Source organism: Hippocampus zosterae, chromosome 3 (genome assembly GCF_025434085.1).
Source record: "Hippocampus zosterae strain Florida chromosome 3, ASM2543408v3, whole genome shotgun sequence".
NCBI lineage: Eukaryota > Metazoa > Chordata > Actinopteri > Syngnathiformes > Syngnathidae > Hippocampus > Hippocampus zosterae.
The window spans coordinates 21,792,501-21,818,826 of record NC_067453.1 but is presented as its reverse complement, the minus strand read 5'-3'; the positions used below and the strand labels follow the sequence as shown (position 1 = coordinate 21,818,826).

The window sequence follows — 26,326 nt, the reverse complement described above, 5'->3', positions numbered from 1 at the left end:
ATCAGTAGTACTGCACTATTGCACACGTTATACTCCTAAATGACTCTGTACGTTTGTGTACATGTCCCGAATGCAATTTTTGAGTTTAGTTCATTTGATTTTGATTTGGTTTAGAACATTTAACTAGATGGTCCATGCCAGTTTATGGCTTTTTGCCTCATTTCCATGCACAGTTCAAATGGGAGGTTAAAAAAAAAGACAATGAAGAAAAGTTTAGTCAAAATGGATTAGGAGTTCATAAGCAAGTACAGTTTGGTGAATAGATGTTTTTTTGGGGGTGAGGGAGATAATAAAAAGGTCTCCTTTTTTTACAAAATGTTTTTTCAATTATTAAGAAATTAATTCTTGTCTGTTATTTTTAGGCGCAACCCCTGTGAAAAATGGTCGATTAGTATTTTCTGTAGAATTATTATTTTAATGCATTTTAATGGCCGTCAAATATACACAGATTTTCGCTACTGGCCAGCACGCTTCCTATCCTCCACGAATAATGGGGTTCCACTGTTTTAAGTTGGAATATCACCTTTCGATGGTCTAATACTGCCAGATATTTTTTTGATGGATTTGGAATGGCATGCAAACATAGTAACTCCAACATATTAAAATTTGATTGAAGTTGATTTTTGTGAAGAATGCACAAAATGTATTCTTGTCCTGAATGTTTGTTTGCTGTTCAACAGGTTCGGTCCATCCTTGAATGTTCATTTTTATGCACGAAAGCCCTTTGCCATGGAAAACAAAAATAAATTGCAGTATGTGGTTCTTTTTTTGATTGTTAAAAGTTGTTGAAGGATGGATCTTTTAAACATGCTTGAGAAATCTATAATGAAACATTAAATACTGTGTAATAAGAGCACATATTTTGGACGTACTCCAATTTTCCCCATTTTTAAAAGGGCATTTTTGTCATATATATAATTAGGAAGTGTCACACCCCCCTCTAATAGTGCTAATGCAAAATTGTGGCTGCCTCCATCATTTAAATTGCCCACCCCTGGTATACACACATAGATTTTTCACACTGATACAATTTACAAATGTCATTAAAGCATTTATTTTATTTATTGATATCCGGCTCAAGGTCCTAAAAGTACCGTACTAAGCTGAATGTCATAGATATTGAATACATTGATTTTCTATCCTTTATATTAGGGCTGCGCAATTAATCAAATTGAAATCAACATTGCAACACCACTTTGAAATCACAAAGTCTGCGATTGCGGAAAAAAGAAAAAGCTTATTTCGGTTGGTCAGTAGGCCTTTTTTCCTCTTCCGTGATTGTATGTTTCTAAATTTCTAGTGTCTAGATAAGTTCCGTGCTTGAGAAAAGAAGACATGGGAAGGCGGCCTTGAAAAAAAGAATTTGCACATTAAAAACAATTTGATTTATTTGATTATTTTTCAAAATGGTTCAGCTCTCTTCCATATCCATCTTGAAGTCTACTTACTAGAAGGCCAAAAGTGGCACCACAAGTAGAAAAGACAATGCACCCTTGTTGTTTACTAGTGCACAGAATTGTCCTACTCGTGAGGACAAAGAGCGTGCTCGTACATGGACCTCACGCTGTGTATCAAGGATATTGAATAAATACTCCACCAAGTATTGCAAAATGTACGTAGCTGGTGAGTGACTCCATGCAACTAAACTTCCTTGTGTGTTTTCAAATCCAGGCGTTAGAAATGATGATTCCGAGCTGAGCAACCGCGTTTGGATACTTTGGAAGTGAGAGCCGTATGTGGTGTGAAAGCGTATGAAATGCCATCATGGAGGATGGGGAGCGCCCCCCTCGCCCCCTTTCTTTTTTTTTCTTGGGAGGGGAGCTTTTCTTATTCAAAAGAGGCCCACAAAAGACTTCCAGTGAGCCTTGCCACATCCCCATCTGACTCGGGGGCCATTCATCAGCCCCGCAAGCCTATCAATGACATGTCCCCATCAGGGCTCCTATAAAATCAGCCCCTTTTCCCATGAAACATCAGCAAACATTTTGACGGCTCTGCCTTTGCCCCCGCTGGATTTCTGGAGGACCCTCTAAAACACCCCCCCCCTACCGACCCACCCACTACGGTTCCCCACCATTCCCCACCCACACGTACCCGCACTCGCTCGCTCTCTATCTCTCTCTCGTCCACTAAGAGTACCAGCATCTCCCCTCCGACGGCCAGTGGTCGCGGAGACGGCAAGCCGGGCGGGGATAGAGAGCAGGTGGAGGAGGAGGAGGAGGAGAGAGGAAAGTGGCAGCCGTTTTCTACCGAGAGGAGTGCTGGATGGGAAGAGGATGCACTGCGGGCTGCTGGAGGAGCCTGACATGGATTCCACAGGTCAGTGGGATGCGCCCGGGCCGCCTCGGGCCTCGTGTCAAGCGTTTTGGGGAAGTTCCCAATGGGAAGCGCCCTGAAAGACAGGGAAGCCGGGCGTCCGATTTGTGCTGTTTTCAGATCGTGTCCTCGTGTTTTTGGCAAGTTGGAGCAAACGTTTGCAATTCAGGTCAGCTTCAAAAATCCACTTATTTATTGTAGTTTTTTTCCCCATTTAGGCATGTGTCCAGTTGTTGCTTTTTTTCCTTTTTTTTTTGAAAGTGTACAGTTGCTGTTCTTTTCAGCTGAACTTAATTTTGGGGTGAAATTTTTCTAATTGTATGGAACGGATTGGAATTTATAAAAACAACAGTTGCAAGTATATTTTGGGGTGAAATTTTTCAAACACATAAATTCTGGTTATTTTTTAGAGAATAAGAAGAATTAAACATGTCTAGTTAAAATGTATTGTATTTTAAAATGGTTTATTTTGTAGTTGTTTTTTTTCTGCTAACTTTTTCCATTTTGGATGGTTTGTTATGCGAGGAACAGTTTCTAGTAAGGAGTAACTTAAATTGTTTTGTAATAGTGGTTTTAAAATATTAGTTGTTTTTTTTGGGGGGGGTGTTTGGCTTGCGTCTAGTTGTTTTTTAAATTTCATTTATTTATTTATTTTTTAGTTCGACCTTAATTCTTCATTTTTTTGAAAACTTCTTAAATGAGGGGACCATTGATGTTGGTTGACCATTGATGAGGGTTGGGGGGTGAATTCAGGAGTAACGTTTTATATTTTCTAGTTAGTTTTTTTCTTATTTTATTTTTAAAAAATAGGTCCTCTTTTCGCCGAAATGTTTCAATCTTTGTGAAGTTTGAATCTGTAGGAACATTTTTGCTAAAAATATTGAAATTCAGAAGTGATTTTTCCTTTTTAAAGTATTTTTTTTCTAAATTCTAGCTTTTTTCTAATTGTTGTTACTTTTGAGTGTGGTCAATTACCCAAATAAGTTCACTGCAGTTGTAAGTTGTAATAAATTTTATTTTGCATTGTTTCTTAAAAGTGGTTGCTTAACTAAACTTACATAAGGTTAGTTTTTGTGTGTTTGTGTTTCTCGTTTAGAAAAGGGTCATTTGTTGCAAAATATATTTTTCTTAAATTTATATTAGAAGACACAATAGCTGAAAAAACCCATTCAATTCAGGATAAAAAAAGAATGAACAGCAGTGATAAAACTGTACAGGAGAAATACAATGTGAAGTCATTCAATCACAAGTATGCTCAGATTTGCCGATGCATGCGTCACTTATTTAAAGTTTAAATGAGGGAACGAAGAGAATAACAGAAATGTCTTTTTATGTTATGTTATACCTTAAAATGGAGTGCAAAAGGCTTAAAATAAATAAATATGTAACGTTTCAAATTGGGGGGAATGAAGTAGAAGCACCAGTAACAAAAGTCCAGTGATGGACCACTTTTGTTCATAGTAAAGTTTCAAATAGAATAAAAATCTTACAGTTGATTTTGTAAAAAGTGAAGAGTTTGTCACATTTAGACCTTGAGAAATTGAAACTGTTCCTTTTAAATATTACTTCAACCATATCAAATTAAAATAGCATCTGCGACTAAAGTGTCCAGTCACCTTTTCGCAAAAGTTCCAAGTTGTATCAAGTCAGTGAAAACATGTTTTTTCGTTTTCCTCCCCACTTTATGAAGCAATAAAATGAACAGTGCCAGTGTCATTCCCTCCAATGAAAGGCATTTTTGCGATTGAGCATGCAGGTGCACGCCGGCCGTGTGTGTCGGGTCACTTAGTCCACAGTGTGTGTTCAGAAATGTGTGAACATCCGTCCCACTTGTTGATCGACTTTAATCCAATTATTTCCGTCCCGTACTTATCTTCCCCCGAGACAAATGAAGCCTGTGTGGAGAATTAGCTTCACTTCAGCTGCTTTTGCTTGTTTTGTGTTTTTTCTTTCTTCTTACCCACCATGCACCCCCCTCCTCCCCCCACACACATACACTTTTTTAAAAAATGTAAACAAATTAGAACAATAAAATAAGATCACAATCTTCTGCTGGAGGCCCGCAGATGTTGTGTTTGTGCTGTTGCCCAGATGGAAAAACAAGAGTTAGATCCAAGTTGTGTAACATCAATTAGCATATTAGCACAGCTATTGAAAACCAAACTTGCACAATCCCGGTCCGCGCTCCAAAACAATGATACCAATGCTCAAATGCTCATTTTTGGTTGACGCCTGTCTGACAGCTTTTTATTTATTCTTGTTTTTGGGTGGCTTAGAGTTTTTGCTCATTTATGATTGTCAAAATGAGACTTGTATGATAGAACTATGTTTAAATAACCATACACTGTTAAATCAATAGCTCTGATACCATCGCTCAACAATTACGCATTAGAGTGAACCCCCAATTGAGAGCGGGAAGTACGTACCAGACTGACTTGTGTTCGGTGAAATTTGTGATATCGAGAGAGTCTATATATATATTTTTTGAATAGTTTTAGCTTTTAAAGACAACCTCATTAAAACACGTTACACTTTATGTAATACTTTTAAAAAAATTCCTCATTTTCCACTCTATCGCCGTTCTCCAAATAAGACCCCAAGTGGGATTGCTTCAAGCCGTTTATTTGTTCACGCCCGTTAAAGTTAATGTTAAACAGTGTTTCAAACAGAAGAATATGAAAGATTGCATATGCAAACACAAACATGTTGAACCAAACCACGTTTGCTCTCACAAAGGTCTGCGTGCTTAATGCTAACATAGTGCCAAATGGCATAAACAATCAAAGGGAATTTGCATAGATGTTACGGTAATTATAAATCCAGCCTGCCGCCGCTACTTTAACACACACACGGAGCGGTAACAGAAACGGAGCATCCAAAAATATTCACAGGCAATATATTCTCTCTGCTCTGTGGGAATATTGACTATGACTGGAGTTTAGGTGGGGACCTTCTCTGCCTCTTCTTCCCTAAGGCTTCATCTCTTCTGGGATGTTGCGGCACAAGACTAAACGGATGCAACTTTAAATTTAGACTTGCCTGGTTACTGTAAAAAGCCATAAAAAACAATATTGCTCTATTATCTTGATACTGAGTGAATGATATTTGTTTTGAATCTCCTGAATATTGTGGCCCACTTGCTGTATCAGTGAGAAGAAAGCAAATGAATCAGGTTTGTTGTTTGGTTGACAGTCATAGACAATTGGGAGGATGCTCCGGCTGGTTGTGGTGTGCCTACAACCAGAATTGTAGCTTTTATGGAATCATCTAGATCATGTACCTAATGTTTTGGCCCGTTTTGTATCTAAATGTTTGTTCTTAAAAATTAAGTGTTCTCTTTTCACCTATATTCGTTCTTGTAGGAAAAGTTCAAACTCTTCCTTCCACTCAATTCAGAGGAGGGATTTTCTAACATTTTTTAATGTTTTTTAAAACATTTTTGTAATGTCTTTTTTTGTCGTTGTGGCTCGCTTGGATCTAGTTATTATTTTTTAAATGAAATTATTTTCAATATTTTTTCTTTAAGAGTAACATTTTTTTTGCAAAGAAATATGAAGAAAAAAAAACAAAGTAATGAACTTTTTTAATTAATCCTAGTTTTTTGGCTAGTTTGTTATTTTTATTATTTTAAGACTATTTTATTATTTTTGATACAAGAAAAAAAACCCTCAACATTTTTTAAAGTTCGAAATTGGTGGCAAAGTTGGGGGAAAAAAAAAAACAAAACCAAAAATAACGCCCAAATTGCCCATTCTAGCTTTTTATTATGGATCGAATGTTTCAACTGTATCAAAATGAGAGGAAACCATCTTTTTAGAATGGTTTAGCTGTCGTATAACATTTATTGGATGATGTATCTAATGGTTTGGCCCTGCATATTGAAATCAAATGCGTGTTATTACAACATGGCGGGTCTGCCTAATGTTTTGTTCCAAATGGCAGTAATGGACTTTTTTTGGTGGCGCATGTGCTTCATTGAAAAACAGTGGGGTTGGAGAAATACATTGTGGTCGTCTACAGTCACTGGCATTATCGCTTTTCTTTTGGCTCCAAATTGATTGTGCAGTGGTGTACCTAATATTTTGGCTAAATTGAGAAGAAAGCATATTTTGATGGTGCACATAGAGTGCTAAAGAATTGTGCGATGTTGGTCTGGAGTGATGGAAGGGCCAAAATGTGTAATTGGATGTCTTGAGTTTCTGCGTGTACCTGCGCCTCTTGATTTTGAACCGATTGGTTATTTTTGACCCAGCAAATTGGGTTGAAGTTTGGATTTGGTCGGGCTAAAGAGTTGAAGTTGGTCGTCATTTTGGAGTTGCGTGCTGAAGTTGCGGTAAATTTAACGAATAGTTTTAAGATGTCTTTGGTGTTGGCAGTACGGCTCGGTGTGCAAACCCGTTGATGGTAGGCATGGAGAATGGGGTTCAAATTTTGCGCAGAGATTGTCCACCCTGTCATTTAATTTTTACAGGTGGTAAATAAATTTTTTAGGTGTACCTTATGTTATGTCAATCCTTACTGCTATTGCTACTGTATCACAGTGCTAATGTGTCGACTGGAAGACATGCAGCATAATTAAGGGTAAGAAGAAGTGATAGAGAAGGTCCCCAACTAAGCTCCAATAATCGTTGTTCCCAAAGAACGGACATATACAGTATGTCTGTGAGAATTGTTGCTCGTTGGACTGCGTGTGTTGCTGCTCTTGATGTGTTCAAGTAAAACACTTTTTTTACAGTTTTATAATTACCGTAACATTGATGCTAATTACCTTTCGCCCCTCTACGGCACATGTGTCAGATTTACAGTAAACGGCTTGAAGCAAGTATGCTTTGTCTCTTATTCGGAGAATGGTGCTCATGAGACGCTTTCTGCGTTATAGGATTGTTTCCCATTTCTTGACAGCGAGAGAGTGAGAACAGATGCTAAGGAATACATTCAAAAGCGGTATATTTATTATTATATTGATTATTACTATTAAAATGATTTTTTTCCCCATCTCTCCATGTTGCGGATTTTCACCAATCATTGGTGGGTCTGGAACACATCCCCCAGAGCTAAACGGGGGGTTCGTTGTACAACTACTACCACTGATAATAATAATGACGATGACAATAATGACATTTGTTATGTTTGTCCCCTGCTGGGTTGCTCGTGCGTGTTCCCTTCATCATACATTCTCCATCCCCCATGCACCCAAAACAGTTTTTAATATCTGTGACCCCCCGATCCCTCCTGCTAATGGTGCGTCCCAACAATGGCTGCTATAGTTGTCACATTCTATTAATGTTCGTGTGGAAGAAAATGGGAGCCTTACAAAACTTGTATCTCATTAAAATGGCCCATACCTCCATGTGGCCGTGAGCAAAATCAGATTCTTTGGGTCCTCTATTTCTGTCGATAATATTGATTATTGATCATTCATACACCTAATATACTGTATATTTAGTGCAGCAGAGTTACACGGCGTTCCAAGTGATGAAACACGAAGTATGATCATGATTATCTGCTCTACTAAAAGTAACAAAACTAAACCAGAGAGTGGTGTGCTTTTACTTTACGAGTGTTGTTTTGTTGGATCAAAAAACTGCAACTGACGATGTACAAAATGTAGTACAACAACAACAAAATTACTTAAGACACTCTTTTACAATAACCTAAAATATGCAAAACCAAAGCATTAAAATAAACACTGAAATGTCTAGCAAATACAGATATAATGAGTCAACTGAGTTACCCGAAGCAAAATAAGGGTTGTTGCGACTCCCAAGTGAAATTTATTGGAAAACTGAACATACAACAGAGAATCACACACTGTATTGGACCAAACCGTTTAACTTTGTTTTACAAAACTATGTTAGCTTAATGCTAATACATAATGCCAAACGTTATGAACAGGCTAGTGAAAGTAGCAGCATATGCAGACGGACGAGAGCAGTAAACGACTAATCTTACTCCAGTCTACTGAGCAGTTGTGACTGTCCTCTCCATGTATGTCCTGTTCACGTGCACATATTATTCTGCTTGTGGTGGTCAGGATCTTTACTTTGTATTACAGTCTATTTTAATGTTTATCTGAAGTGCAGTACTTGTAGAGTGCTGTATGTCTTGTTAAAAAAAAAACACATTTTAGCGTTGAAGAGCAGCCTGTAGGGGATTTATTGCTTATCTAAAGTTCACTAGACAGAACAAAATGTAAAAAACGTATTACCTCATTCAAACATTTGAGTTTTGTCTTACTTATGTTCCTCATTACTACTCAAAAATAAAATTAAGAAAAAATAACAAATGACTACTACAGGCTTTATTGACCGTTAATTGCTCTTAGGGATTCCCTTGTAGTCACAGGGCACTAAGCAGGTGCTTAGTTTGCTTATGCCTTGGGACAACTCTCATTAAAATGCTAATGTTCTTCTGATAAACACCAAGCAAAGTCTCTCTGGGCTGATTAATTAATTTAATACTTCTTGGTTTTTGAAAATTCCAACAGTGAGCCTCCGATTAAGCATGTACACAGTCCACACACAAATACATACAACAGTTGAGCTGGAAATGAAAACAGGCACAATGGCCTCCTTACTAAATGTGTGCAGGTTCTTTTAAACCAGGGTGCTCCCGCGCCGTCCTCTCTCGGGGGAGGAAGGAAAGGAAGGAAGGGAGGGAGGGAGTAATGGGGTCCTTTGATGGGGGGGGGGGCTGGACAATGTTGGCTGGATTCCTGCTGTGTGGATGAAAAAGCCCCTCAAATAGAGCCGAGGCTCGGGCAAGCCATGTGAGCGTTTACGCCACATCCTTGATAGCCATCGTAAGGGCCGTTTAGCACGATGCTAGCACATAGAATTCAATGACAATATGTTTGAGCACATATTACATATGTTTGATATCCGGATTAAGGTTGATTTACTGGTACACTTTTTCTTCACTCGTAGAACATTTTTTGCATACTAAATTCTTAAAAGTCAAAGGTAACCCAAATTGGATGGAGTAGCTAACTCAGTTCTGGGCCCAGAAGGGACAGAGTCAATGCTGGGTTATTCATACCCAATGCATTGGATTGAGCATGTTGGGTCATGATCTTAATCCAATAAGCAAGTTGCTTACATCATGTTTGGCACAGTTTTTTACAATGGCTGGGTTGCATCAGGAAGGGGTCCTGAACGTTACATTCAATTTACGTCAACTTCAGGACACAACAAGACTGTCCAAGATGGCAACCCAGCGTTTTTTCGTGCAGTAAAAAAGCTGCACGTTACTGCTGCGGCAAGACTATTCACTAGTTGATAACAGCTTGCTCCTAATACAGTTGTGCCTTGAGATACAAGTGGCTCGACTGATGGATTTCTCTGTCTTTTTTTTCTGAACTTTTTTCTAAACGTATCAAAACACACTTAACCTTATTAAAACACACTTTTTAACACATTCCTTAGCACCTGTTCTTGCTCTAGATCACGCCGCTCTTCAATGGGACAAAGAAAGGCTATCTTAAATATGCCGGCTTCAATCGGTTTATTTGTCACTCCCGGTTGAATTTTCATGTAACACTGACACATGAGACAAAAGAGAATTAAACATTTTATTTTTGAGCTCGATAATGTTCAACCAAGTCATGTGACTTAGTCTAAATCGGTGAGCTTAATACTGTCATGTAATGCAAATGGAAATTAGCACAGACGTTACGGGAAGAATACACCTTTTAACAACTGCTACTTTAGCACACACAGCAGTAACACATTCAGAGCATACAAAATATTCGCAGGCTTGTAGAATGCATATCAAAAGTGTATACACTCCTCTTCAAATGTCTGATTTTTTTATGATATTTATTTTTTTCCACCCTGATGTGACCTGCTCAACCCATCTGCATAAATAATTTAATAACTGTATCTTTAGGAAGGTTAAGTGTCAACAACTTGGTGAACACACAGGTGTGCACAGTCCTTAAATTGTACTTAGCACACAATTATAGTGGAAGTCTTTTGTCATGATTTGTCTTGGGCTCCCTTTTTTACATCCCATAAACCTGGCATTTGAACAACGCAATTTTATTTTCTTTTTTAAATCCACTCTATCGTTGCCCAACAAAGGAACGTAACCGGAGATTGGTTGGGGACCTTCTCTGCTTCTCGTAATTCTGTTGCATCTCTTCCAGTAGGCCTCAGGGCTCTGTGGCATGCTGTGGCACCACTTGAAACGACACGAAAGGTGCACAGCTCGATAGTTGAGCATCTCTTGTTTTGGATGCATGATTCATCTCAGTCGACTTGGTGCAACAGCTCTCCTCGGTGTGATCACTATCGTTTAGCTCCTGCTTTTTTTCCTGCAAAATTCAAGCAACTTAATGAACACCCTCTGAGACTGATGATTGCATAATTTTTGCCAGGTGTTGTATATGATTCAGCAAGGGCACAAGCAATGGACCACAATATACTGTGGGCTTTTAACACTGTCCATTAAAAACATGGACAAAACTTGACGTGAAGTAATTGATGCCCAGTCTAATTTTTCAATGAGATAAATACAAAACATATACAAATGTAATTTATCTCTCTCAAATCATCGAATCAATCCTGTGTTCTTCCATCACGGTTTGGTTTGGGGCCGCCACAAAAAAGGACAAAATCCGACTTCAACGGACAGTTAGGACGGCAGAAAAAATCGTTGGCACCGCCCTACCCACTCTTGAGGACTTGCACACTGCAAGAATCAAGACAAGGGCACGGAAAATCCTCCTGGATCCCCCGCACCCTGCCCACCACCTTTTCCAGCCACTCCCCTCAGGAAGACACTACAGATCCATGCGCACCAAATCCAGCAGACACTTAAACAGCTTCTTCCTTCTAGCCATTAACTCCTTAAACAGTCACTGACATAGTCACTCTTCTTGCACCACAAAATGGTACTACAAAACTACTGGTTACTCTAAAATGGTTCAATGATTTTGTTGTTTACGATGATACTAGTGCAGCGTGTTATACCGGAGACAAATTCCTTGTGTGTTCCACATACTTGGCCAATAAAGATGATTCTGATTCTGATTCAAATCTTAAAAAGATAGCTCGCTTATTTATTTATTTATTTGTTTGTTGTGATTGAAAATACAGTTGGCCCCCACTATCCGCAGGGGATAGGTACCGGCCCGACCGTGAATAGTAAATATCTCTATTTAATTGATGCCCAGTCTAATTTTTCAATGAGATAAATACAAAACATATACAAATGTAATTTATCTCTCTCAAAGGTTTGGTGTGAAATTGTCACTTTATATTTGTATGTTTTTTTTTTACTTTAAAGTTACAAGCTATTGGCTCTTTCCATTTGTAAAAATTAAAATGAAGAAAAAATACATACGTTGTTACCACAACTTCATAAAAAAACAAATAAAGACCATAAGAATGTGACATGCTAGCATGCTAATACTAATAACATTTTGCTCTGTCACTGCTAACACAAAGTTTACCTGTTGATTTTTTTTCCCCCAGCATTTAACGGTACGTTGAAAATGTTGCATATCCCAGTTCCAGATATATGAATCGCATTGATTTCCGTCCACATGTCATATTGACCTGCGTGCCTGTTTCTGTCTGCAGAGAGCTGGATCGAGCGATGCCTCAATGAGAGCGAGAGCAAGCGTTACTCCAGCCACATGTCCTTGGGCAACATGTCCACCGACGAGCGTGAGTCACACAGTAAACAATGTCACGTCAACTTCAAGCAAGAGTTGACACTTGTTATCAAACTGTGGGTGCAGTTATTGATGAGCAGCATCATTTTTTCCCACATTTCAGACGAAGAAAAAGAAAATAACCGGGCCTCCAAACCGCATTCCACACCTGCCACTCTTGAATGGTATGTTATGATTTTTTTTCACGTATGGATCACAAATTAGTCTAAATCTGGGATCATGATCACTTCTCCTTTCCTGAAACAAGGCAATTAGTCGTCAGACCAAATACTGACTGGCACGGTGAGCGTTTCAAGTGGCACATTTTTGAGCGGCTTTTTTTTGTGGCCAGCCAAAGGTACACCTGTGCAATATTCGAGATGTCTAATCAGCATCTTAATATGCCAGATCGGGGAGTATGATGGATTTAATCGACAAAGGAGAAGTGTTCAGTAACTCTTCATGTTTATTCTTTGCTTCTTGAAACATCAGTAAAAACAACCGCGAAAGTTCTGCGTCATTTCATACAGACAAAATTTTGAGTTCTGAGTCATTCCAATTAGGATGATGAAAAAACAACTTGAACCTGAACTACTTGTCCTGACATATATGATTTTTGGTGGGCGTCCCTTTTTGCTGAGTTGTTTGTAATTGCGGGACAATTAGTTCTGTAAACGCTTATTTTATGTTGGAAATGCAAGAAAGCCAATTTTTACATGAGCTAACGTAGAATATTTTTGCTGGTTTGCCCAACTTATGGCAACTTTGTTGCCTTGACGTTTTGAGTTCACCCAACTTTTTATTTATGTATTTATTTTTACAGTGTACCTGTACCTAGTCCTTTTTAGTGACTATGTGTTATCTGATGTTTGACTTAATTTCTTCATCTATTCTACGATAGAGGTTGTCTTTATAGCACTCATAGAGTACAGTATGCGTCTTGCTGACTTTGACTGTATATCATCCGAATGCGTTCGTTGTGTGCTCCATCCAGGCTGGAGGAGAACTACGAGATCGCTGAAGGCGTGTGCATCCCGAGAAGCGCCCTCTACATGCACTACCTCGACTTCAGTGAGAAACACGACACGCAGCCAGTCAACGCGGCCAGCTTTGGGAAGGTAACTTTTCGAGAAAAATTTGAAATTTAAATGATATCATTAGGAAATGAATACCCAGCTCCTGAAAAAAAAAATATATATATATATATATATATATATATATGTATATATACACACACACACACACACACACACACAAACACATATATGAAGATGCGAGTGTTTTAAAACATCGGCCACTCAATCGGTTATCAGAATTTCATCCTGCCCCATATTTGAATCGGTATCGGCCTAAAAAAATCCGTGTCAGTGGGGCCCTACTCCTAGTAGTGGTGGGAAAGAAAATTCTTGATTTTGCATATTTATCCCGACGCTCCCCGAAATGTAGCTCGCGTCCTGCCCTCCATAGAGTTTGGCTCTTTATGAGTTTTTGCACTAAATGAGGCGGGCGAAGCTTCCCCACTCGGCCTCAGTGTGAAGCCTCCAGCGGCAGAATCCAATCCCGCCGACAAGATGACCGACTTTGCTCCGTTCTCACAAGTCTGACAAAGCCACCCGGCCCTCGTGCGCTGGACCCCCCCGCCCCCAAAAAACGCCAACCCTTCCCTCCCCACTTTTCCCCTCAGCGTCTTCTGTCGGAAGATATTGAAAAAGAGAAGGGGCCAGGATTAATGTGTAATTAAAGGAAATTTGGAAGGGTGAGATGTTGCGGAATGTTAGATCAGTGGCTGGAGCGGTGTGGGGTGTCCTTTAGGAAAGCTTCATTGATTCAGGACAAAAAAAAAGAGGGAGAGAAGAGGAGTAGAGAGAGCGGTTGCTGCACCGCCTCCTCTGTCTGCTCATTTATCAAGCGGGGGGCCTGACAGAAAGTTCACAGCTTGGCCTCTGTTTTCATGGCACACAATGGAGAGCGACACTGTTTGCTAAAGTTCCTCCACCCGCGGCCCGACCCTTGGAGACGGCCACAAAAAAAAAAATGGGGGGGGGGGAACAGTGGGAAACTTATCATTTATGGCTGCTCAATAAGAACTAAAGACAATGTTTCTGTCATCGTCAAATGTGCTAATGTCTCAGCTAGGAAAAGTGCACACTCAGCATCGTTTTGTTGTGATACAGATTATCAGACAACAGTTTCCAGCACTAACCACCAGACGACTCGGGACGAGAGGGCAGTCAAAGTAAGTTGCTTCTCGTCTTGCGTCATCTTTAGTTCCAATTATTTAGGTTTCATTATTGTTGTTGTTGTTTTCGCACAGATGTATTTGTATTTGCACTTTATTTTCATTAATTGGAAAGTCTTTTTATTTTCCTATTCTTTTTTTGTATTCAATATTTTTTCATTTCATTTTTTTTCTCATAAAAAATTTACTAAGTTGTTTAAATTTAAAAATTTACTAAGTTGTAATTTACTCAGATGTTCTTGTTATTTGGAGATCTCAAAACAATCCATTGATAAACATTGTTTAATGATGATAATTGATTAATTGTTGATTAATCTTTGCACCTCTGCTACATATACACGTAATTTATGATAAAACAGTCAGAAGCATTCTATAGTTTGGTGCTTTAGGGTCTTCTGGTAATATGTGCCAAATGGTGCATATTTAAAGTTCCATTCAAGCCTGACAACTCCCATGTACGTAACTCGTATGTTCAGGTATGTCGATAACTAGGTATGTAAGTGTGATGTAATTGGGTGTAGGTACCACTACTACGGCATCGCAGTGAAGGAGACGTCGCAGTACTACGACGTGATGTACTCCAAGAAGGGCGCGGCCTGGGTGAATGAGGCGGGCAAGAAGGAGGTGACCAAGCAGACAGTGGCGTATTCACCGCGCTCCAAGCTGGGGACGCTGCTGCCAGAGTTCCCAAATGTCAAAGACCTCCATTTGCCTGCCAGCTTGCCAGAGGAGCGGGTAAACACCCATTTGTTCTTTTTTTTTTTTTTTAAGCCCTTCCTCAGCAATGGTGGGACACAACCAAGTACAAATACTTTGTTATTCTATTTAAGTAGGGTTTTCAGGTGTCTGTTCTTAGTATTTAAAATGGCATATCTTTACGATTTATTTTTCTGACTACCTTTTACATTTACTGCCTCCATTTCAAGTTTTCCATACTTTTTCTACGTACTTGTCAAAAATGGCCTGTTGCTTTTTATAACCTCCATGCCTTATGTCACAAAGTAAAATATAAAAAAAAACAGGTAAAAGGAGAGGTCAAACACAGTTGAGATTTTGATGGATTGATTGACTGAGACCTTGAGGACTTGCAAGACAGAATACGAACCAGAGCACATTTATCACAGGGAATACTTTTCAGATTTTTTTTTTAATCTCGTCTTCCTCCCCCAGACTTCAAACACTTGAAGGAATGCTTTATCAAGATCGAAAGTGTACATACATCAATCCAATCAATCATCTCTCTTGCTTTTTTGTAATGGACAACAACAACATCAACAAAAAAAAGAAAATAAGTATTGTTGACAGATTTATAAAAATACAATTAAAACAATTTTTTACAATGCCATTACAAAAGAAATGACAAGCATAAAATACTGCAAATATTGCACCTTCTCTGTACATGCAGAGACGGGCATGGTGTAGTTTTGCGTGTGAGTGTGGGAGTGAGCTTTTTTGGGGCCGGGCATATTATGGAAATTAATCGTGGGTTTATGAAATAATGAACAGTGTAAAAATCAACATATTTTTACACTGTCCCTTTCAAATGTAATATAGAAGGGATGTGAACAATGAAATATAATAAATTCAGGGAAACACTTTTTTTCACTTTCATCATTAACTAATTTTTTTTCAGCCGTTTCATCAACATAGCAAAACAATACTTGCACTGTTTGTGTGCTGCAATGCTTTTTCTTTCGTGCCAAGTTATCCAAACAGGTACTGTGTATAACGCACACCAAAAATTCATTTATACACAGTTAATATGACACACAAGTACAATTCAGAATCTGCACTTTGTTTTACTTTGACAAAAGGAGTATTTGTACTTTCACACAAGAATCTGGACTTTTACTTAAAAGCACATAGCATGGGTTTTAGCGAAAGAGACCCCCACCCGCTGCCGCCGCCGCTGTCTCGGGCCCTGGAGAAAGACCCGAAGGATTTATACGCTGGCTCCTTGCTAACGCTTAATCTTTCGGAGGAGATAATAAGATCTCGGCATGGACAAAGGCCTGGCACTAGCTGTCTGCCTTTTTACACACATGCGGGGGGGGGGGGGGGGGGGGGTGATTTGAACTGTTTTGCTGATCTCTAAAGCCTGCTTTATAGCTCCTGTGCTGTAACGCCAATTCGACTGTTCCCATGCTTTGCGCGGGATTTATCGCCTTGTTTTGCTGCCGCATTTCATTGCGCCTCGGTCGATCAATACTGCGCTTGTCGCCCACAGGTGTCAACCTTCATCATGATGTACAGAACACACTGCCAGAGGATACTGGACACGGTCATCCGGGCCAACTTTGACGAGGTGAGGCTTTTATCAAAGTGCTTCACTTGCAAAAACAACATTGGACATGACTTTGTGTGTGTGTGTGTGTGTGGGTGTGTGTGTGTGTGTGTGTGTGTGTGTGTGTGCGCGCGCGCAGGTCCAAAGCTTCCTGCTGCACTTCTGGCAAGGCATGCCCCCCCACATGCTACCCGTGCTCAGCTCGCCCACTGTAGTCAACATCGTCGGAGTGTGCGACTCCATCCTCTACAAGGCCATCTCCGGAGTACTCATGCCCACCGTCCTCCAAGCGTTGCCTGACAGGTGAGCTGGAGACTGCTGCTGTTTACACCCACCGGACATAACATTAGGTACACTTGCACAAACTCATCCAAAGCATCCACACTTTTTTTTTTTTTTTAATGACGCTTGAGCTCGCGTGTCAACTTCTGGCAAAACCTTGGCCTGGTCGCCACGGAGTTTTAGGGCCTGACAAATATGCATTTTTTTTTAGGCCCATGCCAATTCTGAAATTAACCGTTAAAATGGCTGATTAATTCGAAAAACAATATATAATGAATAGAATAATTTTGTTTTTGGCCTCATAACACGATAAATGCATGAATTGCAGACAGAATTTTTGACCAGCGGCGTCAAAATTAATAGATTAATCAACTTCTTATCGATTGTCACACCTATTTAAACATATCAACTTATTTAGAGCTGTTGTTTAACTTCAATTTGTCCAAATCCTCTGATTGCTGCCCCCCAACAGTACCGGTAATTATTGTCTGATTTCTGCAGACGTGCTACCCATCGGTGTCTGGCGCTAGCTTCTGTGCAGTTCATCCATAGAAAATCTGAGATGCTTTTTTCATGAATTAAATTCCCTTTTCTGTCTTTCCTTGACACAGTTTGACACAGGTGATCAGGAAATTTGCCAAACAATTAGAAGAGTGGCTCAAAATCGCCCTTCACGACCTCCCGGAGAACCTGAGGAATATCAAATTTGAGTGTAAGTGTCTTATCAGTTGTTATGGTTATAGATCAACGACGAATGTTTGTTCATAATAGGGCGCCCCAGTGGTCTAGTGGATAGTGCGTCGACCTCACAGTGCAGAGGTGCAGGGTTCTATTCTGGCTCCGGCCTCCCTTTGTGGAGTTTGCATGTTCTCCCCGTCCGTGTCTGCGTGGGTTTTCTCCGGGCACTCTGGTTTCCTCCCAAATCCCCAAAACATGCATGGCAGGTTAATGGAACGCTCTAAATTGTCCCTAGGTGTGAGCGCAGATGGTTGTTCGACTCTGTGTGCCTTGAGATTGCCTGGATCAATGTTTGGCTAGGCTCATTGACAATTAATGTTAGCTAGTGGGCTAGCCTTTAGGTTACATCTATCGTAATCAAAGTTACGGCATTTCCTTTGCTGCTATCTCTTGAAATACTGTCATTAGTCAGTCAGTCCCTCAATGGGTACAGTATGTCTGAGTTTCGTACCACATCTAGTTTTGGTTGAACTCACCAGTGAATATGTATTTGTACATGTATTTTTAAAAGGAAATATGTCAAACTCCCCTTTATTTATTCACTTGTTATCCATTCAGTGTCTAGGAGATTCTCGCAAATCCTCAAGCGGCAAACGTCCCTAAATCATCTGTGTCAGGTTCGTACTGGTGCCTGAGAACCTTTTTTAATAAAATCCTTCGGAGCAAACACAACACTGCCTCTCAGATTACGATATGTGCTTGATAGCGATAGTGTCCGTGTGGCTATGCGCAGGCATCGCGCACTGTGATAAATAGCGCCGACATCACCTTCCAAATGTTGGAGGACTGGAGGAATGTGGACCTGAACAGCATCACCAAGCAGACGCTGTACACCATGGAGGACTCGCAGGAGGAGCATCGGCAGCTCATCATCCACTGTAAGTACAGTGCAAGCCATTTTCAACACTTTCGATTGGTCGAGAACACTGATCAACAGCAGATTTTAATCAAACATATTTTTGATATTGATTAAAAACAATGTATACACATTTTTTCGAGCAGATTCCCATTTTTTATTTTTAAGTTTATAAAAGCTTGCAGAGTACGGCTATTACCGTGTGGTGATATTTATAGCTACAATGTTTCAGAATAAAATTCCACCTGTTGTTGAACTAAACCTTTACTGGTAATTCATACATTTAACTAAATATAATGATGATGATGATTACTATTATTATTGTTTTTGAAATGTGATGTGCTAGAAAAAATAATTGGGCAGATTTGGTATCGATTAAAAAAAAGTGTCAAAAAAAGTTTGCTTTCATCTCAGATTAACCTCCTTCCATCATAAATAAAATGGACCAAACTGTGACACCAATGCCACTTGTAAGAAGTCTAAATTAATTGATAAGAAATAACAAACCGTGCATAAAGAACACTACCTGTCCTTCTGTCTCAGTGTACCAGGAGTTTGATCGCCTCTTGGAGGAGCAATCGCCCATTGAGGCCTACATTGAGTGGCTCGATTCCATGGTGGATCGCTGTGTCATCAAGGTAACACAGCTATCCATTTTGTGCGAGTGCGTGTGCATGTTTGTGTGCGTGTGTGAGAGAGAGATTCAACTAAATGCCTGCAAAGTGCATCAGCTCTTTTCCCACATGCAATAAATAGTAAATAGGAGGTGTGTTCCAGGTCGGGTGTCACAAAAGACAATATTTCAAACTCAAGCTACAAACTAAAACTTTATCATTCTAATGTGGACCTGGTCTACAAAAAGATCCTGTGGCGTTTGATTCACCCAGTGAACGAGAAGAGGTAAGAGTTGTGGCAGGACAACTTGTGGCTGCTTCACCATGACATCACGCCTGTGCATCTGACAGTTCCTGTCCGAGGAGAGCGTCATCGTGCTGGAGCGACCTCCCTACATGACCAACCTGCCTCAATTCGATTTTTTTTCTCTTTTCCAAACTTAAGAGAGTCATCAAATGAATCAGATTTGAAGACCATATCAAGATGGTCGTGACGAGATTCCGGAAGATTCATTCCAGGAGTGCATGAAGGCGTGGCAGAAAATGCTGGGAAAGTGCGTTAGACTCCAGGAGGATTACTTAGAAGGTTAAAACTTTGTTTGTAGTCTGGATTTGAAACACATCTTTTGTAACACCAGTCCAGGAACTGCACATAGACACATAACCCCCCCCCCGAATGATGCGTTCAATGTGTCGTGTTATTTTTTTTTTTTTTTTACTGTTTTCCATAGCGCAATGGAATAGAACTGAGGTGAGTTGAGCTCTGGAATATTGCGCCGTGTAAAACAGGACTGGTCACCTGTCAACCACACAAGAGGGCAGATAAAAATGATGTTCTGTTTGAGAAGCAGGCTTAGACAACTTTTGGAGAAAAAAAACGGATACAAAAGTGGAACTTTCTCACTGTGAAGCACCACTGCGAACGTTCACCGCATGGCTCGCCAACTTCAGCTTCATAAACGTCATTGCATTTACACGTGATGCAAAAAAATAAAATAAAATAAAGTCTTTGCAAAGCCTCTGGGCCTGTAAAAAGACACCTGCAGCTCTGAGCTTGCTGGTCCCTCACTCACACAGCAATCCTCCCAGTTAATGATGCCTACAAGCTTCCCATTTGCGCCCATTATGTGCCTGATATGGCCTTGTAAAATGCGGTCGCCCGGGCAACGCCTCGGCCCGGCCACACAATGGTTCAATAGGAAGGCGTGTCCCTGGGGGCAAATTAAATAGTTGACTTGTTGACATGTTTTCTGGTCCCGGAGGGTTAAGTCCCCAAACACAGACTGAGGGGTTAATGCCGGCATCCTCAGCCTCCCCACCTTTTCTCATGGAAATGGTCTCCCTCTCTTTCTAGGTGTCTGGGAAGAGGCCCGGCTGCCTGAAGAAGATGGCCCAACAGTTCCTGTTGATGTGGTCCTGCTTTGGGACCAGAGTCATTCGTGATATGACGCTCCACAGCGCCCCCAGCTTTGGTGAGCTGTCATTATCGCTGCCGATGCTTTGGCTCCGTAGCCACGCACGAGCCGAGGCAGCACAGCACTCACGCTCTGTACTTAAGTAAAAGTCCAGAATATTTTAGGTAAACGTGAAATGAGCACTTCAGGAGTAGAAAAGGCTGTTTTCAGATGAAGCGAGCAAATAAATAAATAAATAAATACATACATACATAAATAATGCTGCGCCATATACGACAAACAAATTGCTAACCACCGGTCGACCGGGCCGCCGCTACCTTTTTATGCAAAATATATATTTTTAATAGTGAAATATTTAAAGCAAAGGGAGTGCAGCTATCTGTTATTATTTCCACCACTGGCAATGAGGATAGTAGCCAGATAAATTTCGAGCCAATTGGTGTGCAGGTGAAGTGGGTGTGGCCTGGGTAATTGAGGTGCCATAAAATGAATAAGGAAAGTGACCTCTCCTTCCTTGGCCGCCCTTTGACTGGACATTTGAATATCAAAGACACAGCTGGCTGCCATGTTTCCGTAAAGCGGCTTTATGTGCACAAACAGCTAATTAACAAACGTGACAACCCCCCCAAACCACCACACACACGCAGCTCGCCGCCTCCCCCGATGTGTTTACCAATGTGTTTCTATTTTATGACAGATCAGGATTGCCCCGGACTCCTTTGAATCGTCAGCAAGTGTTTATCATGCAGTCACGCATGCACAATGACACCATTGTGGTGCTCACCCACCCACCGTCACCCGGAGGTCAGCAGGACCTATTTCTGCCACTGACCCGGATTATGGAAAAATCAGGGCAGGGTTCAAAATCATTTCCTCCCCCCAAAACATTATATCCTGTAGGGATATTATGTAGTACATTAGCAATATAAATATCGCTAAGCCAAAATGCTGCATGGGTCACTGTCTACATTAGTAGGAGTGATTGTGAACTCAGTCCAGGAGTTACTTTCCCTATGATGTCATAGTGCGCGGGGGGCATTTGCAAATTGTTGTCGAGGCTGTGGTGGCAACAACGTGCACTTGTCCCACAGGCTCCTTCCACCTGATCCATCTCATGTTTGACGACTATGTCCTATACCTGCTGGAGTCGCTGCACTGCCAGGAGAGGGCCAATGACCTCATGAGGGCAATGAAAGGCGAAGGCGGCGCAGGTAAGGACGACAATGCAACCCTGAAAGTGATAAGAACCACCACTCATGCATGATCGTACGAAGGAGTATTGGGGAAGATAGTCCGAATCACAAGTATAAAGAAGAAATTATTATTATTAAAATAATTGTGTGATCCAATAACTTGGACATTTTTTTTCCTTTCCTATTTTTTGCGAATATTGAACATTTTTTTCTGACTATTTTCTATCATGCTTAATTTTTTTTCAGATTTTCAAAAAAAAAAGCCTTTTTCCCCAGTCAGATTTTTTTCTTTTTCCATTTACTTCTAGGTTTTTTGGGGTGCATTGTACTGTTGTTTTCCCCTCATTTTTCTTTTTTTGTACTATGCAACCGCTGATTTTAATGTAATATTTTTCATTATTAAAATTGTTTTTTGTTTGCCAGTCATATTTTTTGTTTGTATTTTTCTTTAATATTCTCCTAATATATTAAAATCTGATTTCTTTTCCATTCTTGCATTTGTTTCTTTTTCTTTTCATATCTTTCTATTATGTACCACCCACACATTTTTCTTTGTAGATTTATTCAGGAAATGGATCTTAACCCATTTTTTTTTTCAGTTTTCTTGACCATTTTTTTTCTTTTAATGTTACATCCATTCATATTTTTGTCAATATTTTCTGTACTTATTTTTTCCTTTGTAATGTACCCCTTGATATTTTTTTATACTTTATGCTTCATATGAATGTTTTTAGTCCCTAATGCCGCTTTGTGGGAATGGACAACCATGTGGTTTTGGAGATTTTGTCTTATAATAGGCGTGTAATAGATTACAGTAAGAGAGTGAACATCCATATTCATGCCCTCTCCCACAGAGCAAGACGAAGGGTTCACGCTGACCGAAATAACCGCCACCTCCTCGCCATCCCCGGGTGCCTACTCGCCCGCCCGCTCCGTCCATTCCGCCGCCGTGTCATCATCCTCGCCCGCAGCCGACGCGTCACCTGAGTACCCTTCCAGCACAGGTCAGAGGCCAAACGTTTTTTTTTCCCCCATTGTGCCAAGTTATCCGAGTCTGTTATCAAATTCCTTTTTTACTTTTGTACTTAAGTTCATTTCAGAGTCTGTACTTTTTTGTGTGTTTTACGGTTACTCAAGTACAGGAGTTAAAACATTATTTCTACTTTAATTTTGCGACGTAAGTGTCTGTACTTCTACTTAAGTTCAGAGTGTGAGTACTTTTGCCACGTCTGTGTATGTGTCTGGCAGGCGCCGTTCAGTCATATACGTGGTCCCTTACATACACAGTGACAACGGCAGGAGGTTGCGCACCCGACGCCGGCCAGCAGCTGTCCTGCATGAGAAGCAGCAGCAGCGCCGCCGGCTCGACGCCACCGCCACCCTCCTCTGCCCATCGGCTGCCTGTCTACGCCCACAGAGAGGAGCATGGGTAATAATCTCAGGCTGTGTTTGAAATCATTCCCTCATTTCCTTCTATCAAATCACCACATAATGGTACCCTGGCTTACCAGGGGCTCATGTTTTTTTAACTGAAAAGTTGTTGCTTTCCCTTTGTGGTTTTGTTTTTGCGAGCCAAAAAGTAAGCTTCATATATGGCGCCACTTAAATGCAATAAAAATAAAATGGAGCAAATAAAATAAGTCAATCCTACTCCAACCCTGAGAGTTAATTAATTTCTTCATCGGTGCAATGCCTCATGGGAAATGTTTCTTTTCAGGTGCTTCATGGGTTTTTCACTGCTTTTCAAGTTGCATTGGGACTTTGAGGGTGCTGAATAGGGGATGATATAGTTATACTCGCTACACATTCGAACATCACTGCAAAAATGGCAGCGACACCGTATCAGTCGTTGAGCTGGGCAAAGAAAATCTCCATCCTCTTTTCATACTTCTCAATGAGCGTGTTAAAAATGCATCCCTGTGTTTTCAGATACACGGGCAGCTACAACTACGGCAACTATGCCAACCAGCATCCTCATGCCATCCAGAGCCAGTACCCCGGGCTGAGCCACGATGCCACCATCCCGGCACCGCTCCACTACTCCGCCTACCACCGCTCATCCGCACAGGTCAGTCTCACGCTCAGACTCAATTCATTTGTTGATAGAATAATTTTTAAAAAAATCAACTGATTGCTGTCGGGCTGGGTCCTTCAAAAATTTACATTTGTCCTCACATGATAGACATGCCCACCCGATTTCGTGTTGATCCCTAGAACTGTTGTTGGGGGCTCCTTTATTTATTTATTTATTTAACTTTCCAAGACGGCCTTCCTCAAAGTCCCACAATGTTGCTCTCTGCACAGCGGAAGCAGCTGTCGGTGTTTCATCATCATGCGTGTATTACTAAAATATTGTTATTCAATGCTCTCTTTTCAGCTGTGAGCCCCCCCGCTCTGCCCTTTGACTCCCCCGCGCTGACTGTCTTTTTCCGTGCGGCGACCGCTCATAATGAACTGTCTGTGGTGTTTATATGTTAACGTGAACACGTACTTCCTCTTTATTAAGACGCTTTTGGGCTTAAATTGGGCACAATGCAGCTGCTTTGTCCCCTGGGAGAGGTTGGACTTTGTCTAATGTCCGAAATATGGTAGTCAGACGCAGCTTGCACAGTCTGTGCTGTTTGGCATCTGTTGCTATAGCAACGCAGGAAGAAGCCCAATTTTCAAATGCTGTTTGATTTGACAAACTTGCTCAATGTGATATTCTCTTAGACAAGTCCTACTGTAATGACCAAAATAAGACATTTAGATCCACTGAATTGTACATTAAAGCAACGGCCACACGTTGAAAAAGAAGCTATAAATAAATTATCATCAAAATGACATTTTACATTTTTATTATCCAGATCAATCTAGAGCACAAGAAACCGAGCCTTGTTTTTTTCCTTTTTAAGGCTAAGCTAAGAGATGCCAAGCTAGGTTATGCTTTGCTATGTTCCAATTATTTTTAAAGGAATAAAGGAAGTGAGCATGGCTTTGTCCTATTTTAAAGGAGGCTAGACTATGTTTCAGGATATATAATATATAATATATATATATAAAAATCCTCATCTCACCCCTCGGGTGGTGTCCGTCCCTCATTCAGCTCGGGTCCTCTACCAGAGGCCAGGAAGCTTGAGGGTTCTGCCCAGTATCCTTGCTGTTCCCAGCACTGCACATTTCTGGACTGAGATGTCCGAGATTGTTCCCGGGATCTGTTGCAACCACTCATCTAGTTTGGGGGTCACTGCCCCGAGTGCTCCGACCACCACAGACGCGACTGTCACCTTTACCTTCCAGGCTCTCTCCAGCTCCTCTCTGAACCCTTGGTATTTCCCGGGTTTCTCATGGTCCTTCTTCCTGATGTTTCCATCACTTGGGACCGCTACATCCACTACAACGGCTTTCCTCTGCCCTTTATCTATGATCACGATATCTGGTTGGTTCGCCATTACCATCTTGTCAGTCTGGATCCGGAAGTCCCACAGGATCTTCGCTCTGTCATTCTCCACCACCTTCGGAGGTGTTTCCCATTTTGACCTTGGGGTTTCCAGTCCATACTCCGCACAGATGTTTCGGTAGACTATGCCAGCCACCTGGTTATGGCGTTCCATGTAGGCTTTCCCTGCCAGCATCTTACACCCTGCAGTTATGTGTTGGATCGTCTCAGGTGCCTCTTTGCACAACCTACACCTTAGGTCTTGTCTGTTGTGGTATATCTGGGCCTCAATGGCTCTGGTGCTCAGGGCCTGCTCCTGAGCAGCCACGATGAGTGCCTCTGTGATGTCCTTTAGGCCAGCCCTCTCTAGCCACTGATAGGACTTCTTATGATCGGCCACCTCAGTTATGGTCTGGTGGTACATCCCGTGTAGGGGCTTGTCCTCCCATCATGGTCCCTCTTCCAGAGCCTCATCTTCTGTTCCCCATTGTCTGAGACATTCTCTGAGTACGTCATCCGTTGGAGCCTTCTCCTTGATGTATTCATGGAGCCTGGATGTTTCATCCAGTGTGGACAGTGGCTCTCACACTCACCCGGCCTCCTTCCTTTCGGCTTGCATACAGTCTCAGGGTGCTGGATTTGGGATGGAACCCTCCATGCATGGTTAGGAGCTTTCGGGTCTTAACGTCCGTGGTCTGAATCATTTACATTGGCCACCTTATTATTCCTGCAGGGTATCTGATCACTGGCAGGGCATAGCTGTTTATTGCCCGGGTCTTATTCTTGCCATTGAGCTGGCTTCTTAGGACTTGCCTCACTCGCTGGAGGTATTTGGCCGTAGCCGCTTTCCTTGTTGCCAGTTCGAGGTTGCCATTGGCTTGTGGTATACCAAGGTACTTGCAGCTGTCCTCGATGTCTGCTATTGTTCCTTCAGGGAGTGAGACCCCTTCAGTGCGGACTACCTTTCCTCTCTTAGTCACCATCCGACTACATTTCTCAAGCCCGAATGACATCCCGATGTCGCTGCTGTAGATCCTGGTTGTGTGAATCAGGGAGTCTATGTCCCTTTCGCTCTTAGCATACAGCTTTATGTCATCCATGTAGAGGAGGTGACTGATTGTAGCTCCATTTCTGAGGCGGTATCCATAGCCTGTCTTGGTGATTACTTGGCTTAGGGGGTTCAGTCCTATGCAGAACAGCAGTGGGGAGAGTGCATCACCTTGGTATATGCCACATTTGATGGACACTTGGGTAAGTGGCTTGCCATTGGCTTCAAGTGTGGTTTTCCACATCCTCATCGAGTTCGCAACGAA

At 41.2% G+C, this 26,326-nt stretch overlaps 1 protein-coding gene across 3 annotated transcripts in view; it reads left to right on the top strand.

Moving 5' to 3' along the window:
* Window positions 1-356: 356 nt before the first annotated feature.
* rfx4 (regulatory factor X, 4) overlaps window positions 357-26,326 on the top strand; it is a 27,260-nt gene continuing 1,290 nt past the window's right edge. The window contains exons 1-17 of one of the 3 annotated variants that reach the window (XM_052061575.1): window positions 357-2,319; window positions 11,901-11,987; window positions 12,099-12,159; window positions 12,969-13,092; window positions 14,149-14,210; window positions 14,735-14,948; window positions 16,441-16,518; window positions 16,637-16,800; window positions 17,391-17,491; window positions 18,076-18,134; window positions 18,251-18,395; window positions 18,917-19,011; window positions 20,342-20,459; window positions 21,494-21,613; window positions 22,450-22,599; window positions 22,883-23,024; window positions 23,525-23,663. In XM_052061575.1, coding sequence (XP_051917535.1) covers window positions 2,277-2,319; window positions 11,901-11,987; window positions 12,099-12,159; window positions 12,969-13,092; window positions 14,149-14,210; window positions 14,735-14,948; window positions 16,441-16,518; window positions 16,637-16,800; window positions 17,391-17,491; window positions 18,076-18,134; window positions 18,251-18,395; window positions 18,917-19,011; window positions 20,342-20,459; window positions 21,494-21,613; window positions 22,450-22,599; window positions 22,883-23,024; window positions 23,525-23,663 — 1,902 coding nt within the window. In that variant the 5' untranslated portion in view covers window positions 357-2,276. Of the gene's footprint in view, window positions 2,320-10,418; window positions 10,516-11,900; window positions 11,988-12,098; window positions 12,160-12,968; window positions 13,093-14,148; window positions 14,211-14,734; window positions 14,949-16,440; window positions 16,519-16,636; window positions 16,801-17,390; window positions 17,492-18,075; window positions 18,135-18,250; window positions 18,396-18,916; window positions 19,012-20,341; window positions 20,460-21,493; window positions 21,614-22,449; window positions 22,600-22,843; window positions 23,025-23,524; window positions 23,664-26,326 lie in introns of those variants that run through there. The other 2 variants (XM_052061574.1, XM_052061576.1) reach the window with 2 other exon arrangements.